Here is a 19,976-nt window from a genome sequence, read left to right on the forward strand (position 1 = left end):
TGCCCAACCCCTTATGATCACACTCAAAACCACAATTCCATGATACACTTAAACCTTATCTTTCCACAAAATGCCACTCGCCACATAGCACTCCAGCCGAAATACCAAGCACAAACACAACAGAGAAGTACGGCAGATACAGAGGGAAAAGAGTATTAAATCATGAAGAGTGTCTGCTCGCCCTCCCCACCTTCTGTGTTCCCTTTCCGCGTGAGTAGCCTGTCATACCCTAAAATACGTACTTTTCAACCCTTGAAGCACATCAGACAGGGTAGTCTTTCTACCTGTGCAGCATTTAGGATATCAGATCAGTTATCCTTTGTACCCCAGAACAGTAACTGGTGTCTCCATCCCCACCACTGGTGATCATCCCCAGACATAAGGAAGAATACCTTTCCAACTGCTGAAAAAATACCACTGGGCATAACTTCAACGGTACTCTCCCCATACTCACTGAGAGGCTTGCTTACAACAAAATGGGGATCTTCCAAGCCCGTCCGTTCACATCAGATTTTGGATATGTCAGGTACTACAATGGTCTTGCAAAGATGTCTCGTGTATCCTTGCCAATGTTTCGCCCTGCATCCAGGTGAAGATTTCTCTCTGCTTCCGGGGTAATGGTTCCTCATTTTCATGGCTAATGTTTCTCCGTGTGCGTTGGCCACGGTTCTGTGAGGTATTCTGACCATGGGTTTCCTGCATGTGGGCTGATGTTTCCCTTTGTATACCTGTGATTGTTTTCGGAGGTTTATAGTCAAACGCCTGTTTATTTATATACATATTTAACAGTTTTATGTAGTTCTTCAGCTCTTATGAAAGGAAAGGTGTGCTTCACATTTAACACCAGATACGAACAAAATTAGACATTAACTAGTAAGTATGGGAGCAGGAGGTTGTCTTTGTGTACTCTGGTTGGCAAAGGTTTATTTCTGCTGCCTAATCCAGATTCCGAGTTTAATGGCCAGTTCCCATCATTCGCAGGGTGAAGGATACTCTTTGTGCACATATTCCTTCTTCTTTCACCTCTCCTCCCTTATTGTTTGCATTTTGCGTGGTGGGGCCACTGTTTCCACTGGTGATTAAATCGAAGTAGCCCCTGAACTCAATCGAAAGCTATGCTATGGGATGTTAACGTTTCAGGACAAGGAGTTTTTCTTCCGCTGGTGGCCATTTTTCTATGGTTTTTATTGGTGCTTGTTTGTATCTTCTTCCTCAGTGACCTACGTTGGAATAAAGGAACTATTCTGAAGGCTTCTGTGGATTACATACGGCGGATGCAGAAGGAACAGCAAAAGCTCAGAGAGTTGGAAACCCACTCGAGGCAACTCAAGATGACCAACGAGCAGCTTTGGCATCGCATACAGGTGACCACCCTACACATCAACCCTCCTTAACCTTAAACGACACTGTTCACTCACACACTTTGTCTCACACTCACTCCCTAGCACCCCATTTTAACACCTAGTCTATCCCCTCCACTCTATTGACAGAGCTCACATCCACTACATGTTCTGGTTACTCCAGTACTATCATCTTCACTGCAATCTGCTTTAAATGCTCACATCTGTCCCATACCCTGCACTCCCGTCTGTATTCCCCGCTCTCCACTAACAGACTTCAAAATCCTTGCATCTTAGTATGACTTCTAATACTCCATCATCTACACATCCACACATCATTTTGTTACACTCATGCTACCCAGGAACACTGCTGCCATCTGCCCCACCCACTCATTTTTCCGCACCCCACTGACAGCTCTCACAATACACCAACCGAGTCCCCACACAGCAAACTGTCTCCCCTACTCCACCCACTGCACCTTCTGCCAGCTCTCACACACCTGACCCCCTGCATCTCAAGGCCAGGTCCCACACTCACTCCCTGCACCCCACATGTATAAACGACATCCTCCTCTTCCACACTGCTCTCATTCCCTGCTAAGCCCACGTAAACCATTTTGTGGCCGGCCCTGTGGCATCTGTGACAGTGTCAGCAAGAGCTGCTGGCACTGAGCGCGCCAGCGTGTGACTGCTGATGCTGGGAGACTGATGGCTCTGGCAGGGACGTGTTTATGAGAGGGGTTAGGAGGTGTCAGAGGTTAAGAGGTGTCGTACTATAGACAGTGTCCCTTGGGATGGCGGTAGTGCTGTGGCCTATGCCAAGCAGTAGGTGCAGTAAGTTTAAAGGTCTCTCCTGTAGCAGTATTGCATTAGTGAAACCAACAGTTGAGACCTATTTGATTTGCTTTGATTGATTTATTTCCAGATATTTTAAGGCGAATGCAAAGGTTCCACTTTGTACTACTAGCGAGGGCATTTGTGACTGGGGATCTTTCAGCCAACAGATTACCCACACCTTTTACCAAATCCCATATTAAATGGATAATGTTTTCAAACCTTTGTGCACATTCAGTGTCACCTTTCCCTAACCCTTACAAATAGCCGACCCTTTGTCCGTTTCAGCCATTTTCTACCTTTCCTCAAAGATCTTTGACATAGTCTGGAAAAGGTGCTGTATTTGAGCATAAACCACCTTGCAGAGGCACACAATGTGATGTGTATACTGTACATTACAAAGCTCCGAAGATGAAGTAGAATCCTGTCTCCACGATCTACTCTTATCTCACTTTTTCTAGACCCTAGACATTACAATGAGCTCTCAAAATTTGGGTTAGTTGTTAAATTATTGCACTCTTTTATAAGAATTGGTTCCCTGGTGGAATGCTACTAACTGCATAAGAAACTCGTCAAATTAAATTAAGGGATAAGCAATAAATTGAATTTTATTTCACATTTGTGAAGAACTGTGGGGGACGAATATAAACTACAGTATGTCTGAATTTCTTTTGCAAACAGTCGATTATTAAGTGAATTTCTTTTTACTTAACACTTGATGTTTACTTGTTCATGTGCGTAGCTGATTTGGCAAGCGTAAAGCATGGAGATGGCAGGTAGGCAGCTATTAAACAACAGGCTCCTTGAGTGGTTTATTGGCAATGGCTTTTTGCACTCAGTAACCCCCATCACCACTCGTTTTCTGCATTGTAGGATATTAATGCTTCTTATCCAGGGCCAGCTTCTTTTCCTCCAGGGCCCTTTCAGCCTCAGCTTTCTCCTTATCCAGGGCCAGCTTCTTTTCCTCCAGGGCCCTGTCAGCATCACCCTTCTCCTTTGCCAAGGCTTTCTCTGCCTCAGCTTTTTCCTTTGTCAGGGTTTTCTCTACCTCATCTTTTCTCTACTCAGCAGACCTGTGGGCAGCTGCCTCCTCCATTTTCAGTTTTCCCATCTTCAGCCTGAAGTCCATTTCTGCTTTCCTGTCCTGTAGCTTCTCTGAGGACAGGTTGTGGGAGTAGATACTGCTGTCTCGCTCTGGATCTGGCAGGGGCCTTTGCTGCTGTGGGCCCTCCGCTCTCCTCTGGAGACACAAACAAAAGTTTGTCATATTCCCTTTCCATTTCCTTCTCCTGCTCCTCATCCACCTGTGCTGTAAACTGTAACTGACATGCCTTCCTGAGCTCCTGATTCTTGGAGTTTTTGTTTTCTGAACAAGAATTCCCCCTATAGAATCCATTCAGCTCATACTTGAATCCTTAATGAAGCCAGAAGTCTTGTAAGTGGTAAGAGATGTATTACTGTTTAAAACAACACGTCCAGCAGGAGAGAGGAGGATAGGCCAACTGCCTTTCTATGGAATCTCGAGGTGGAACCCGGATAGTAGGAAAGCCCACTGAGATTCCAGAGAGAATACTCCACATCTCCTTTCGTAATACAACTTGAAATTATATTACAACTACAACTTAATTATCACAAGAAAGTCTGGAAAGTAAACTAAAAAATGATAATTGTAGGAAAGTACCACCTTGCCTGGCATGTTACCCCCATATTTCACTGTATATATGTTGTTTTAGTTGTATGTGTCACTGGGACCCTGCCAGCCAGGGCCCCAGTGCTCATAAGTGTGCCCTGTATGTGTTACCTGTGTTATGACTAACTGTCTCACTGAGGCTCTGCTATCCAGAACCTCAGTGGCTATGCTCTCTCATTTTCTTTCCAAATTGTCACTAACAGGCTAGTGACCAATTTCACCAATTTACATTGGCATACTGGAACACCCTTATAATTCCCTAGTATATGGTACTGAGGTACCCAGGGTATTGGGGTTCCAGGAGACCCCTATGGGCTGCAGCATTTCTTGTGCCACCCATAGGGAGATCTGACAATTCTTAAATAGGCCTGCCAGTGCAGCCTGAGTGAAATAATGTCCACGTTATTTCACAGCCATTTACCACTGCACTTAAGTAACTTATAAGTCACCTATATGTCTAACCTTTACCTGGTGAAGGTTGGGTGCTAAGTTACTTAGTGTGTGGGCACCCTGGCACTAGCCAAGGTGCTCCCACATTGTTCAGGGCAAATTCCCCGGACTTTGTGAGTGCGGGGACACCATTACACACGTGACCTACACATATGTCACGACAAATGTGTAGCGTCACAATGGTAACTCCAAACATGGCCATGTAACATGTCTAAGATCATGGAATTGTCACCCCAATGCCATTCTGGCATTGGGGAGACAATTCCATGATCCCCCGAGTCTCTAGCTCAGACCCGGGTAATGCCAAACTACCTTTCCCGTGGTTTCACTGCAGCTGCTGCTGCTGCCAACCCCTCAGACAGGTTTCTGCCCTCCTGGGGTCCAGCCAGACTTGGCCCAGGAAGGCAGAACAAAGGACTTCCTCAGAGAGAGGGTGTTACACCCTCTCCCTTTGGAATAAGGTGTCAGGGCTGGGGAGGAGTAGCCTCCCCCAGCCTCTGGAAATGCTTTGATGGGCACAGATGGTGCCCATCTCTGCATAAGCCAGTCTGCACCGGTTCAGGGATCCCTCAGCCCTGCTCTGGCGCGAAACTGGACAAAGGAAAGGGGAGTGACCACTCCCCTGACCTGCACCTCCCCTGGGAGGTGCCCAGAGCTCCTCCAGTGTGCTCCAGACCTCTGCCATCTTGGAAACAGAGGTGCTGCTGGCACACTGGACTGCTCTGAGTGGCCAGGGCCAGCAGGTGACGTCAGAGACTCCTTCTGATAGGCTCCTTCAGGTGTTGCTAGCCTATCCTCCCTCCTAAGTAGCCAAACCTCCTTTTCTGGCTATTTAGGGTCTCTGCTTTGGGGAGTTCCTTAGATAACGAATGCAAGAGCTCATCAGAGTTCCTCTGCATCTCTCTCTTCACCTTCTGCCAAGGAATCGACTGCTGACCGCGCTGGAAGCCTGCAAAACTGCAACAAAGTAGCAAAGACGACTACTGCGACCTTGTAACGCTGATCCTGCCGCCTTCTCGACTGTTTTCCTGGTGGTGCATGCTGTGGGGGTAGTCTGCCTCCTCTCTGCACTAGAAGCTCCGAAGAAATCTCCCGTGGGTCGACGGAATCTTCCCCCTGCAACCGCAGGCACCAAAGAACTGCATCACCGGTCCTCTGGGTCTCCTCTCAGCACGACGAGCGAGGTCCCTTGAACTCAGCAACTCTGTCCAAGTGACTCCCACAGTCCAGTGACTCTTCATTCCAAGTTTGGTGGAGGTAAGTCCTTGCCTCCCCACGCTAGACTGCATTGCTGGGAACCGCGTGTTTTGCAGCTACTGCGGCTCCTGTGCACTCTTCCAGGATTTCCTTTGTGCACAGCCAAGCCTGGGTCCCCGGCACTCTAACCTGCAGTGCACGACCTCCTGAGTTGTCCTCCGGCGTCGTGGGACCCTCTTTTGTGACTTTGGGTGAGCTCCAGTTCACTCCACTTCGTAGTGCCTGTTCCGGCACTTCTGCGGGTGCTGCTTGCTTCTGAGAGGGCTCCTTGTCTTGCTGGGCGCCCCCTCTGTCACATCACGCAATTGGCGACATCCTGGTCCCTCCTGGGCCACAGCAGCATCCAAAAACCCTAACCGCGACCCTTTGCTGCTAGCAAGGCTTGTTTGCGGTCTTTCTGCACAGAAACACCTCTGCACGACTCTTCACGACGTGGGACATCCATCCTCCAAAGGGGAAGTTTCTAGCCCTTGTCGTTCTTTCAGAATCGACAGCTTCTACCATCCGGTGGAAGCTTCTTTGCACCCACAGCTGGCATTTCCTGGGCATCTGCCCACTCCCGACTTGCTCGTGACTTTTGGACTTGGTCCCCTTGTTCCACAGGTACTCTCATCTGGAAATCCATCGTTGTTGCATTGCTGGTGTTGGTCTTCCTTGCAGTATTCCCCTATCACAACTTCTGCGCTCTTTGGGGAACTTAGGTGCACTTTGCACCCACCTTTCAGGGTCTTGGGGTGGGCTATTTTTCTAACCCTCACTGTTTTCTTACAGTCCCAGCGACCCTCTACGAGCTCACATAGGTTTGGGGTCCATTCGTGGTTCGCATTCCACTTCTGGAGTATATGGTTTGTGTTGCCCCTATCCCTATGTGCTCCCATTGCATTCTATTGTGACTTTACATTGTTTGCACTGTTTTCTATTGCTATTACTGCATATTTTGGTATTGTGTACATATATCTTGTGTATATTTGCTGTCCTCATACTGAGGGTACTCACTGAGATACTTTGGCATATTGTCATAAAAATAAAGTACCTTTATTTTTAGTATATCTGTGTATTGTGTTTTCTTATGATATTGTGCATGTGACACTAGTGGTACTGTAGGAGCTTCACTCGTCTCCTAGTTCAGCCTAAGCTGCTCTGCTAAGCTACCTTTTCTATCAGCCTAAGCTGCTAGACACCCCTCTACACTAATAAGGGATACCTGGGCCTGGTGCAAGGTGTAAGTACCCCTTGGTACTCACTACAAGCCAGTCCAGCCTCCTACATTGGTTGTGCAGCGGTGGGATAAGTACTTGCAACTGCTTACCACTTTGTCATATTGTACTTTTCATAAGAGAAAAATATACAAAAGAAGTTCAGTGTATGTACACCTAACCAAAAAGTTTTGCTTTTCCTCTTTTACTCCTTTGCTAAGTGCTGAAAAGTACCTCTAAAACTTTCAAAAAGTTCTTACAAAGTTTAAAAAGTTTTTTTCTCTGTTCTTTAAAAAGTTCAGAAAACTTTTTCTTTCTTTTTCTGTCCCTTAAACCTTTTCTATAATGTCTGGTACAGGCCAAACTGTTGATCTGACCAAACTTGCTTATGATCACCTTAGCTGGAAAGGAGCAAGGAGTCTCTGCATTGAAAGAGGTTTAGGGGTAGGGAAGAATCCCTCTAGAGAACTGTTAGTTAACATGCTCATTGAACAAGATAAGACCTTAGTTGGCACTTCTGTTGAGAGATTAGCTGATGGATCCCACTCTGATTCTGGGGCACCCCTAGTAAAGGAGTTAGAAAGGAACCTTCCCAGCCTGCCCCCTAGCAAGCCACCTAGCATGGCTGGTACTAATGTGACTTCACATCACAGTAAGAGTGTTACTTCTCATCACAGTAGGAGTGTTACTTCTGTAGGACAGAATGTTAGAGTGCCATCTGTTAGGGACAGGTCTCCCTCTGTACATTCACACCATTCTTCTGTGTCAAAGCATGCCCAACCCACCCTCCCTGAAGACAGAGTGTTAGAAAGGGAACTCAATAGATTGAGAGTGGAAGAATCCAGGCTGAAGCTAAAGAAGCAACAGCTGGATTTAGATAGACAAGCATTTGACTTAGAAAAAGAAAGGCAGAGGTTGGGGTTAGGACCCCATGGTGGCAGCAGCAGTATTCCAAATAGTCATCCTGCAAAAGAGCATGATTCTAGGAATCTGCACAAGATAGTTCCCCCTTACAAGGAGGGGGATGACATTAACAAGTGGTTTGCTGCACTTGAGAGGGCCTGTGTTGTACAGGAGGTCCCCCAAAGGCAGTGGGCTGCTATCCCATGGCTATCTTTCAATGGAAAGGGTAGGGATAGGCTCCTTACTGTTAAAGAAAGTGATGCCAATAATTTTACAGTTCTTAAGAATGCACTCCTAGATGGTTATGGCTTAACCACTGAACAGTACAGGATGAAGTTCAGAGAAACCAAAAAGGAGTCTTCACAAGTCTGGGTAGACTTTGTTGACCATTCAGTGAAGGCCTTGGAGGGGTGGTTATATGGCAGTAAAGTTTCTGACTATGAAAGCCTGTATAACTTAATCATGAAAGAGCATATTCTTAATAATTGTGTGTCTGATTTGTTACACCGGTACCTGGTAGACTCTGATCTGACCTCTCCCCAAGAACTGGGAAAGAAGGCAGACAAATGGGTCAGAACAAGGGTGAACAGAAAAGTTCATACAGGGGGTGACAAGGATGGCAAGAAGAAGGATGGTAAGTCTTCTGACAAGGGTGGGGACAAATCTAAAAATGAGTCTTCATCAGGCCCACAAAAACACTCTGGTGGGGGTGGTGGGCCCAAATCCTCTTCAAATCAAAACAAAGAAAAGAAACCATGGTGCTATTTATGTAAAATAAAAGGTAATTGGACAACAGATCCCAGTTGTCTAAAGAAAAGCACCAAGCCTCCTACCACTACAACCCCTGCTGCTACACCTAGTGCCCCTAGTAATAGCAGTGGTGGTGGGAGCAAACCTACTAATAGCCAATCCAAGGGAGTAGCTGGGCTCACTTTTGGTAATTTAGTTGGGGTTGGTCTTGTTAGGGAGACCACAGAGGCTGTGTTAGTCTCTGAGGGTCCATTGATTTGGCCACCTTGGTTGCTTGTCCCCTTAATATGGATAAGTACAAGCAACTTCCCCTAATAAATGGTGTTGAGGTTCAGGCCTACAGGGACACAGGTGCCAGTGTTACAATGGTAATAGAGAAACTGGTCCACCCTGAACAACACCTACTTGGTCACCAGTACCAAGTGACTGATGCTCATAACAACACACTTAGCCACCCCATGGCTGTTGTAAATCTCAACTGGGGGGGGGGTTACTGGTCCAAAGAAAGTTGTGGTTGCCTCAGATTTACCTGTAGACTGTCTACTAGGGAACGATTTAGAGACATCAGCTTGGTCAGATGTGGAGTTTGAGGCTCATGCAGCAATGCTGGGCATTCCAGGGCATATTTTTGCTTTAACCAGGGCTCAGGCCAAAAAGCAAAAAGGACAGGGTGACTTGGATCCTGGAAGAATGGACCAAGTGCCCCCTAAAGCTAGGGTTAGTAAAGGTAAAACACTACCTACTATCCCTCCCTCTACAGTGGATTCAACTTCTGAGGAAGAATAATTTCCACCCTGTGCAGAACCTACACGAGAGGAGCTGGAACCAGACACTGCTGAGCTTTTGGGTGAAGGGGGGCCTGCCAGGGAGGAGCTGAGTGTGGCACAGCATACCTGTCCCACACTAGAGGGTCTAAGGCAGCAAGCTGTCAAACAAGCAAGTGGGGATGTCAGTGACTCTCGCAGAGTTTACTGGGAGGATAACCTTTTGTATACTGAAGCAAGGGATCCAAAACCTGGAGCTGCCAGGAGATTGGTTATTCCTCAGGAATACAGAAAGTTCCTCCTATCTCTAGCCCACGACATTCCCTTAGCTGGACATTTGGGGCAAATGAAAACCTGGGACAGGCTTGTCCCCTTGTTTCATTGGCCTAGAATGTCAGAGGACACAAAGGAATTTTGTAAGTCCTGTGAAACCTGTCAAGCCAGTGGCAAGACAGGTGGCACCCCAAAGGCACCCCTTATTCCACTGCCTGTGGTTGGGGTTCCCTTTGAAAGGGTAGGGGTTGACATAGTTGGCCCCCTTGACCCTCCTACTGCTTCAGGCAATAGGTTTATCTTGGTGGTAGTGGACCATGCCACCAGATATCCTGAAGCAATTCCTCTAAGGACCACTACAGCTCCTGCAGTGGCAAAGGCCCTCCTGGGAATATTTTCCAGGGTGGGCTTCCCAAAAGAGGTGGTATCAGACAGGGGAAGCAATTTCATGTCTGCTTACTTAAAGGCCATGTGGAAGGAATGTGGTGTGACATACAAGTTCACTACACCCTATCATCCACAAAAAAATGGACTGGTTGAGAGGTTTAATAAAACTCTCAAAGGAATGATAATGGGACTCCCTGAAAAACTCCGCAGGAGATGGGATGTCCTGTTACCTTGCCTCTTTTTTGCTTACAGGGAGGTACCCCAAAAAGGAGTGGGCTTCAGCCCCTTTGAACTCCTATTTGGGCACCCTGTGAGAGGTCCTCTAACACTTGCAAAGGAGGGTTGGGAACAACCTTTAAAAGCTCCTAAGCAAGACATAGTGGACTATGTACTTGGCATAAGATCTAGGATGGCTGAGTACATGAAAAAGGCCAGTAAAAACCTTCAGGCCAGCCAAGAGCTCCAAAAGCAATGGCATGACCAGAAGGCTGTTCTGATTCAGTACCAACCAGGGCAGAAAGTGTGGGTCTTGGAGCCTGTGGCACCAAGAGCACTCCAAGACAAATGGAGTGGACCCCACATTATTGTTGAGAAAAAGGGAGAAGTCACCTACTTGGTTGACTTAGGCACTGCCAGGAGTCCCCTTAGGGTGCTCCATGTCAATCGCCTGAAACCCTACTATGACAGGGCTGATCTCACCCTGCTCATGGCAACAGATGAAGGACAGGAAGAAGAGAGTGACCCTCTCCCTGATCTCTTCTCTTCCACAGAACAAGATGCTCTAGTGAAAGGTGTAGTTTTGGCAGATTGTCTTACTGCTGAGCAGAAAGACTACTGCATAAATCTCCTGGGTCAGTTTTCTGAACTCTTTTCTACTGTGCCAGGCACCACTTCTTGGTGTGAGCACACTATAGATACTGGAGACAGCTTGCCTGTCAAAAGTAAGATCTTTAGGCAGCCTGACCATGTCAGGGAGTGCATAAAACAAGAGGTTCAGAAAATGCTTGAACTGGGGGTGGTTGAGCACTCTGAAAGTCCATGGGCCTCTCCTGTGGTACTTGTACCAAAACCTCATTCCAAAGATGGAAAGAAGGAAATGCGGTTTTGTGTAGATTATAGAGGTCTCAACCAGGTAACCAAAACTGATGCTCACCCTATACCCAGGGCAGATGAGCTAATAGATACGCTGGCATCTGCCAAGTATCTAAGCACCTTTGATTTGACTGCAGGGTATTGGCAGATCAAGTTATCAGAGGATGCAAAAGCAAAAACTGCATTTTCAACCATTGGAGGGCACTACCAATTCACAGTAATGCCTTTTGGGTTGAAAATGCACCTGCCACTTTTCAGAGGTTGGTGAATACAGTCCTGCAAGGTTTGGAGGCTTTTAGTGCAGCATATCTAGACGATATAGCTGTCTTTAGCTCCACCTGGGATGATCACCTGGTCCACCTGTGGAAAGTTTTAGAGGCCCTGCAAAAGGCAGGCCTCTCTATCAAGGCTTCAAAGTGCCAGATAGGGCAGGGCAAAGTGGTTTATCTGGGACACCTGGTAGGTGGAGAACAGATTGCACCACTTCAAGGGAAAATCCATACTATTATAGATTGGGTTCCCCCTACAACTCAGACCCAGGTAAGTGCCTTCTTAGGCTTCACTGGGTATTACAGGAGGTTCATAAAGAACTATGGCTCCATAGCAGCCCCTCTTAATGACCTCACATCTAAGAAAATGCCTAAAAAGGTATTGTGGACAGCTAACTGTCAGAAAGCTTTTGAGGAGCTGAAGCAGGCCATGTGCTCTGCACCTGTCCTGAAAAGCCCCTGTTACTCCAAAAAATTAATTGTCCAAACTGATGCATCTGAATTAGGGGTAGGGGCAGTCTTATCACAACTTAATTCTGAGGGCCAGGATCAACCTGTTGCTTTTATCAGCAGGAGGTTGACCCCTAGAGAAAAGCGTTGGTCTGCCACAGAGAGGGAGGCCTTTGCTGTGGTCTGGGCACTGAAGAAGTTGAGGCCATACCTGTTTGGCACTCACTTCATTATTCACACAGACCACAAACCTCTACTTTGGCTAAAACAAATGAAAGGTGAAAACCCTAAATTATTGAGGTGGTCCATATCTCTACAGGGAATGGACTATACAGTGGAACATAGACCTGGGAGTACCCACTCCAATGCAGATGGACTCTCCAGATATTTCCACTTAGACAATGAAGACTCATCAGGTCATGGCTAGTCTTATTGTCCTTCGTTTGGGGAGGGGGGTTGTGTAGGAAAGTACCATCTTGCCTGGCATGTTACCCCCATATTTCACTGTATATATGTTGTTTTAGTTGTATGTGTCACTGGGACCCTGCCAGCCAGGGCCCCAGTGCTCATAAGTGTGCCCTGTATGTGTTACCTGTGTTATGACTAACTGTCCCACTGAGGCTCTGCTATCCAGAACCTCAGTGGTTATGCTCTCTCATTTTCTTTCCAAATTGTCACTAACAGGCTAGTGACCAATTTCACCAATTTACATTGGCATACTGGAAAACCCTTATAATTCCCTAGTATATGGTACTGAGGTACCCAGGGTATTGGGGTTCCAGGAGACCCCTATGGGCTGCAGCATTTCTTGTGCCACCCATAAGGAGATCTGACAATTCTTACACAGGCCTGCCAGTGCAGCCTGAGTGAAATAATGTCCATGTTATTTCACAGCCATTTACCACTGCACTTAAGTAACTTATAAGTCACCTATATGTCTAACCTTTACCTGGTGAAGGTTGGGTGCTAAGTTACTTAGTGTGTGGGCACCCTGGCACTAGCCAAGGTGCTCCCACATTGTTCAGGGCAAATTCCCCGGACTTTGTGAGTGCGGGGACACCATTACACACGTGACCTACACATATGTCACGACAAATGTATAGCGTCACAATGGTAACTCCAAACATGGCCATGTAACATGCCTAAGATCATGGAATTGTCACCCCAATGCCATTCTGGCATTGGGGAGACAATTCCATGATCCCCGAGTCTCTAGCTCAGACCCGGGTACTGCCAAACTACCTTTCCCGTGGTTTCACTGCAGCTGCTGCTGCTGCCAACCCCTCAGACAGGTTTCTGCCCTCCTGGGGTCCAGACAGGCTTGGCCCAGGAAGGCAGAACAAAGGACTTCCTCAGAGAGAGGGTGTTACACCCTCTCCCTTTGGAATAAGGTGTCAGGGCTGGGGAGGAGTAGCCTCCCCCAGCCTCTGGAAATGCTTTGATGGGCACAGATGGTGCCCATCTCTGCATAAGCCAGTCTGCACCGGTTCAGGGATCCCTCAGCCCTGCTCTGGCGCGAAACTGGACAAAGGAAAGGGGAGTGACCACTCCCCTGACCTGCACCTCCCCTGGGAGGTGCCCAGAGCTCCCCCAGTGTGCTCCAGACCTCTGCCATCTTGGAAACAGAGGTGCTGCTGGCACACTGGATTGCTCTGAATGGCCAGGGCCAGCAGGTGGCGTCAGAGACTGCTTCTGATAGGCTCCTTCAGGTGTTGCTAGCCTATCCTCTCTCCTAAGTAGCCAAACCTCCTTTTCTGGCTATTTAGGGTCTCTGCTTTGGGGAATTCCTTAGATAACGAATGCAAGAGCTCCTCTGGATCTCTCTCTTCACCTTCTGCCAAGGAATCGACTGTTGACCGCGTTGGAAGCCTGCAAAACTGCAACAAAGTAGCAAAGACGACTACTGCGACCTTGTAACGCTGATCCTGCCGCCTTCTCGACTGTTTTCCTGGTGGTGCATGCTGTGGGGGTAGTCTGCCTCCTTTCTGCACTAGAAGCTCCGAAGAAATCTCCTGTGGGTCGACGGAATGTTCCCCCTGCAACCGCAGGCACCAAAGAACTGCATCACCGGTCCTCTGGGTCTCCTCTCAGCACGACGAGCGAGGTCCCTTGAACTCAGCAACTCTGTCCAAGTGACTCCCACAGTCCAGTGACTCTTCAGTCCAAGTTTGGTGGAGATAAGTCCTTGCCTCCCCACGCTAGACTGCATTGCTGGGAACCGCGTGTTTTGCAGCTACTCCGGCTCCTGTGCACTCTTCCAGGATTTCCTTTGTGCACAGCCAAGCCTGGGTCCCCGGCACTCTAACCTGCAGTGCACGACCTCCTGAGTTGTCCTCCGGTGTCGTGGGACCCTCTTTTGTGACTTCGGGTGAGCTCCGGTTCACTCCACTTCGTAGTGCCTGTTCCGGCACTTCTGCGGGTGCTGCTTGCTTCTGAGAGGGCTCCTTGTCTTGCTGGGCGCCTCCTCTGTCACCTCACGCAATTGGCGACATCCTGGTCCCTCCTGGGGCACAGCAGCATCCAAAAACCCTAACCGCGACCCTTGCACCTAGCAAGGCTTGTTTGCGGTCTTTCTGCACGGAAACACCTCTGCACGACTCTTCACGACGTGGGACATCCATCCTCCAAAGGGGAAGTTTCTAGCCCTTGTCGTTCTTTCAGAATCGACAGCTTCTACCATCCGGTGGCAGCTTCTTTGCACCCACAGCTGGCATTTCCTGGGCATCTGCCCACTCCCTACTTGCTCGTGACTTTTGGACTTGGTCCCCTTGTTCCCCAGGTACTCTCGTCTGAAATCCATCATTGTTGCATTGCTGGTGTTGGTCTTCCTTGCAGAATTCCCCTATCACGACTTCTGCGCTCTTTGGGGAACTTAGGTGCACTTTGCACCCACCTTTCAGGGTCTTGGGGTGGGCTATTTTTCTAACCCTCACTGTTTTCTTACAGTCCCAGCGACCCTCTACGAGCTCACATAGGTTTGGGGTCCATTCGTGGTTCGCATTCCACTTCTAGAGTATATGGTTTGTGTTGCCCCTATCCCTATGTGCTCCCATTGCATTCTGTTGTGACTATACATTGTTTGCACTGTTTTCTATTGCTATTACTGCATATTTTGGTATTGTGTACATATATCTTGTGTATATTTGCTATCCTCATACTGAGGGTACTCACTGAGATACTTTGGCATATTGTCATAAAAATAAAGTACCTTTATTTTTAGTATATCTGTGTATTGTGTTTTCTTATGATATTGTGCATGTGACACTAGTGGTACTGTAGGAGCTTCACTCGTCTCCTAGTTCAGCCTAAGCTGCTCTGCTAAGCTACCTTTTCTATCAGCCTAAGCTGCTAGACACCCCTCTACACTAATAAGGGATACCTGGGCCTGGTGCAAGGTGTAAGTACCCCTTGGTACTCACTACAAGCCAGTCCCGCCTCCTACAATAGTATAATAAATTAGTACATACACATAAGCATATGTTCACAACTTTTGCCAGAAATTGACATACCACCAATCATCTAATACAATTGACAATTCTTGTATCTTGAAGGTGAATTCCACAAACACCTTACAGAATGTCGTTTGTCTGCACCCTTAGAGTTTACTTGTTTAGATGTATTTGCAGCTTAATTAGACCCTTCACAATAGATATACTGTGGTAACTTCACAACTTCTCTGAAATTCCACATATTGCCACCTATTAATTCCAGCATCTGTTCTCCTCGCTGACAGCGCTCTGAAAGGTTCTGAAAATATAGATGACCCAGCTTTGACAAATCTTCCTTTGGTCACATAAATCCAATCGCCTACTTTTACTGCGGATGATATTTCCACTTGAACTATGATTTGCCCATTTTGATGCATTTCAGGGAACCACATACTTAAGCTAGACTCAACATCCTTATGACAATTACTCTCTACTATGTCCATCATTCACAACTGTTTTATGTTATATACTGCATCCTTACCTCTCAACTTCTCAAATTGAGATTTTTTACCTGCAGTCCTGGTAGTACGATATGCCCAAGTCAAGTCTTTGATGGTTTGAAAACAATCCTTTCCATTAACCAACGCCAACTGTACCCATTCCTTCAGTACTCTTATCCACCTTTCTGTAGTTCCATTGCTTTAAGGATAATACACTAATGTATGAATGTGTTCAATACCATGACCAGACAATACATTCTTCATTTCAGTAGAGGTTAACTGCACACCAATATTGGTTACTATACGTTTAGGGAAATCCTCTCTTTCAAAACTTCTTCCATGAAATCAATGAATTTATTTTTACACAAATTGTCTCACCACTTTTACTTCTGGCCATTGTGACATCTGATGAATCATGACTAGGCAAAATACTTGGCTTATGGGTAAACACTCAGGACACGCAATGTTTAAGGAAATTCTTTCCCAATCCCTGCTAGGTCTGGACATTGCTATCCTGGTATACTCCATCGCTTTCTGAGACTTGTCGCTGGTGATCTTACCTTGTACTCTACGTATCTGTCTACACTAGGCCACCAGAATTCACACCTTGCGTTCCTTTTCATACTGCTCATTCCAGGATACCCCTCATGGGTCATGTTCACCACAATCCGCTTCAAACTCTCTGGAAACACAAGCAGTCTAGCCCACATTAACACACCATCAGAATTCCTCTGCAACATGAAAATATGCCAACGATTCTTCCTCCAAACTTTTGTTATTGGGCCATTTTGACCTAGTATAAGACATCATTTTCAGAATTACTCAGTCTTTTGTACAAGCTTCTTTCTATTCTGTATCTGTAATACAACCACTCAAACTTCACAAATCAACACCACCTTCCCTAAATCTCTATCTTCAATGCAATCATCATCGGATTCGTTGATAAGTAGACGCGAAAACATTTCTGGCTCCTGGAACACATTCTACGTGAAAGTGAAACTCTTGTAGTTTGTATTGCCGTCTGGCCATCCTAGGTTTTGCTTTACCACTCCCCTTAGTAGTGAACAACTCCCAGACTGGCTGATGATCAGTTCTCACAGTAAACTTATTTTCCTATAGATATTTCCTACAATATTCTATGCCCCACTGCCAAGCTAAGGTTTCTTTTTCTAAAATAGAATATCTCTCTTCTACGCCTCTTAATGGTCGGGATGCATATGCTATAGTTGCCTATATCCCACTCTGGATTTCAATAATACCGCACCAAAGGCTACATTGCTAGTGATACTGATAGGGCTTGCCTTCATATCAAATGGGCTACGTTCAGGGGCATCCACAATGTTTTTAAATTGTTAGATTTAATTCTGCAACCCTCGTCCCACACACCTTTTTGTATTTTTTTTTATCAGTTCTCTCATGTATTCGGTTTTATCGGCAAATAAAGGGATACATTTGGCAAAATATTCTGCCAAACCAAGAAAGAACCTCATTTGTTCCTTCTCCTTGGGTTCAGGAGCATCCTCAAATGCTTTAATCAGGCTACATTTTGGCATTAACCATTCGTATTTATGTTGTGACCTAAAAATCTGCAGATGACCTTTCAAACTTGCATTTTTCTATAGTTAAAATCAATCTACTGTTTTCTAAAATTTTTAGCACTTTAAATAAAGTTTCCGCATGCTTCTTTTTTGTACTGCTAAAAAAAAAAATTATTGCCTTAAAATATATTACATGTTTTCACCTTTAAACAATTTGTGCACAGTCCTTTGAAACACTACTAAGGCTGAAATTAACCCAAATGGCATTAGTTTGTAACGAAAAGCACATTACTATGTAATGAATGATGTGTTGTGTCTGAAATCCCTATGGAGTGCAATCTGATTATACGCGCTGGACAAAGCCAGTGTTGAAAATACAGTGGCTCCACCAATCAGTGCAAACATTTCCCCATTCCAACATTTCCTGGGTTTCCCAGGGGTGGCTCCTCCATTAGAGCGGAGTAGCTTCACCTGCCAACTAAAATACCCTCGGAGATTAAAAATAAAATGGTATTAAAGTTAATTTACTACCATTTTATTTTTCATCACTCTCTCCAGAACCAAATGTCAGGACGGGCGGTGCCTCCTGAGTGGCAGCAGCAGGAAGGAGTAGTGGGCTGCCTTTCCACTAGTTTAAAGTGTGCATGTCTCTTTGGCCTGCTGCCTTGTGACACCCAGCCAGATATGCGCACTTTGAACCTCTCAACCCATCTGTCTTAGAGCGTTGGCTTGGGAGCAAGCACAGGCCTCCAGTGCCCTCGGGAGCACTGAGAGAGGCCGTTCCCTCCAATCCTGGTGCTTCTGTCATGCTATTAACAGCATGAGAGCAGCACCAGGATTGGTTAAGGGAGATGGCTGGGGATGTTGCTGGAGTCTCAACAAGAGAAGACCGGAGGGAGGAGGGCGTGTCGGCTGTATCCGAGGTAAGTGTCCTTTTATTTTATTATGTAGCGCATGTACCCATTTGCCCACCCCACCACTCTCGGAGTTGCCAGCCACCACTGACTGTTCTCTCTAAGCACTTCTCAGCGATATTGGAACATTCTTTATTTGTTAACCTTTGGTATTGCTCCTTCCTTAAGGGTAATCTTGTGGAAAAAGTATTTCCATAAAACCAATTCGGTGCAGAAACTTTTGGAAATACTTTTTCCCACTCTAGACTCTTGTTATCGTTACCTTCCATTATCAAGTAATTATATCCTAATAGTTGGTCAGGATGATTTGGATTAGAAGTTATCACAAGATCCCTCTGTCATGGCCATCCCAATAAGCAGGATCCTTTTTTGACAACATCAATTTTTGTCTCTACGGCTTTTCCCTTGCTTTCAAGCTTAGACTAAAAAAGTCCTAGTACATCTATTGGTTTGTTTCCATACCCCACTAATTTTATATCAGGCGGCAACAAATTCACATTAGGAAATAAAGATAACAAATCGTCTCTGATTAAAGTGTGTCTGGCCCCAGAATACGCCATAATCTTAAATCCATGAAAAGTTCACCTCACAGAATAGTGCATGTTTCTTTTTCTTAATAACTTTGTGTATCTCCAATATAAACTCCCCAGGCGTTTAGCTGCTTTCTTGCAGAAACTCTCTTATCTGACTAGGTGAGCTCCCTTTTGTACAGATGACCTGTTTGACTCTATTTTTGTTTCTACGCACTCTTGCATAACGACCATTTACCTTAGAATTTATATATATCTGTCCAATGGCTGGAGAAGGCTTATCAACTGACATAACCACATTTAAAACATACATTTTTTTCCTTTTCAAAGTTGACCTACATCTTGTTTCGTCCATCATTAGGCTGCAAATACGTATCATAGCCCAGCTTGTATTTACTGAACCCAACCTGTTTAATTACCTGTATTTCATCTGTACTCTTGTGAGATAACTGTTTCATGTCTAATTGTATCTCTTCAAATAGATGTGCGAGATCAATGCCTTCTCTAATGTTAAGTCTTCCACTAAAAGTAACACCTCCTGTAACTTCAATTCATTTGTTATGTGAAAAGTGTGATCACTTACCATAGATAGTGCCATAATTACACAAAGCAGCTAATGCTCTCAGATCATTAATAAAGGCATCCATCAGTTCATTAAGCAGTGGACCTCCCCCAAGAAAAGTATGTCTTGCTACGACTTCATTTATCATTTTCCTGTAAAGCATGTCTATTTTTCATTGCCATCTCATAATAATCCAACTCCTCTTTGTCATCTTTGCCCATGCGATGGTCAGTGTGTAAGAAGGCGTGCGTGTATCTCTGCGGCGCACTAGTTGCTGCTAGTCACTGTAGAGCTTCTGTACAAGGTAAAGGTCAATTGAGAGCATAAATAACCGCTTTAATGTTAGTTAGAATCACAAAATGTCATTAATGGCGAGGTTTAATATCACTCAGGTGTGCGGATTACTGTGTTACACATGCTTAACCTGCAGACACCCTCCATTTCAGTACGGTCACCAAGATGCTGTTAAATAAACACAATTAAGATGGCCTCCATTCTCCTTGCTCGAGTGTGGTGACATGCTCGTGTTCGCTCAGCTAATCCAATTCCATGACCGCTCCGTCGGCGTGCCCATTCATCATCCAGAGAGCCTTTATTTTTTTTTTAATAAGTATTGCCCACCTGTTTCTTGGTGCCACTGGTGCAACATTTGGCAGAAACAACAGTTCTCATGCAGCACAGAAAGGGGTGTCGCAATAGGTGTACTGTTCCAGGACCCCTCTCTGCTGATTTCTTTGCACTCGTCAGCATCAGGCAAGGTTCCACTGTACTCCTGTGGCAGCCAACTTGTCGACAATTTTTAATCCTGAATGAAGCCAGGAGAAATCTTGTAATTAGTAAGGATTTATT

The 19,976-nt window shown here is 45.9% G+C and overlaps 1 protein-coding gene across 2 annotated transcripts in view; it reads left to right on the forward strand.

Annotated features, from left to right (window-relative positions):
* TFEB (transcription factor EB) overlaps positions 1–19,976 on the forward strand; it is a 214,140-nt gene that overhangs the window by 183,307 nt on the left and 10,857 nt on the right. For both annotated transcript variants that reach the window (XM_069238406.1, XM_069238407.1), the window contains exon 8: positions 1,217–1,364. In XM_069238406.1, coding sequence (XP_069094507.1) covers positions 1,217–1,364 — 148 coding nt within the window. The remainder of the gene's footprint in view (positions 1–1,216; positions 1,365–19,976) is intronic.

The sequence above is a fragment of the Pleurodeles waltl genome, chromosome 6 (assembly GCF_031143425.1).
Source record: "Pleurodeles waltl isolate 20211129_DDA chromosome 6, aPleWal1.hap1.20221129, whole genome shotgun sequence".
Classification (NCBI taxonomy): Eukaryota; Metazoa; Chordata; class Amphibia; order Caudata; family Salamandridae; genus Pleurodeles; species Pleurodeles waltl.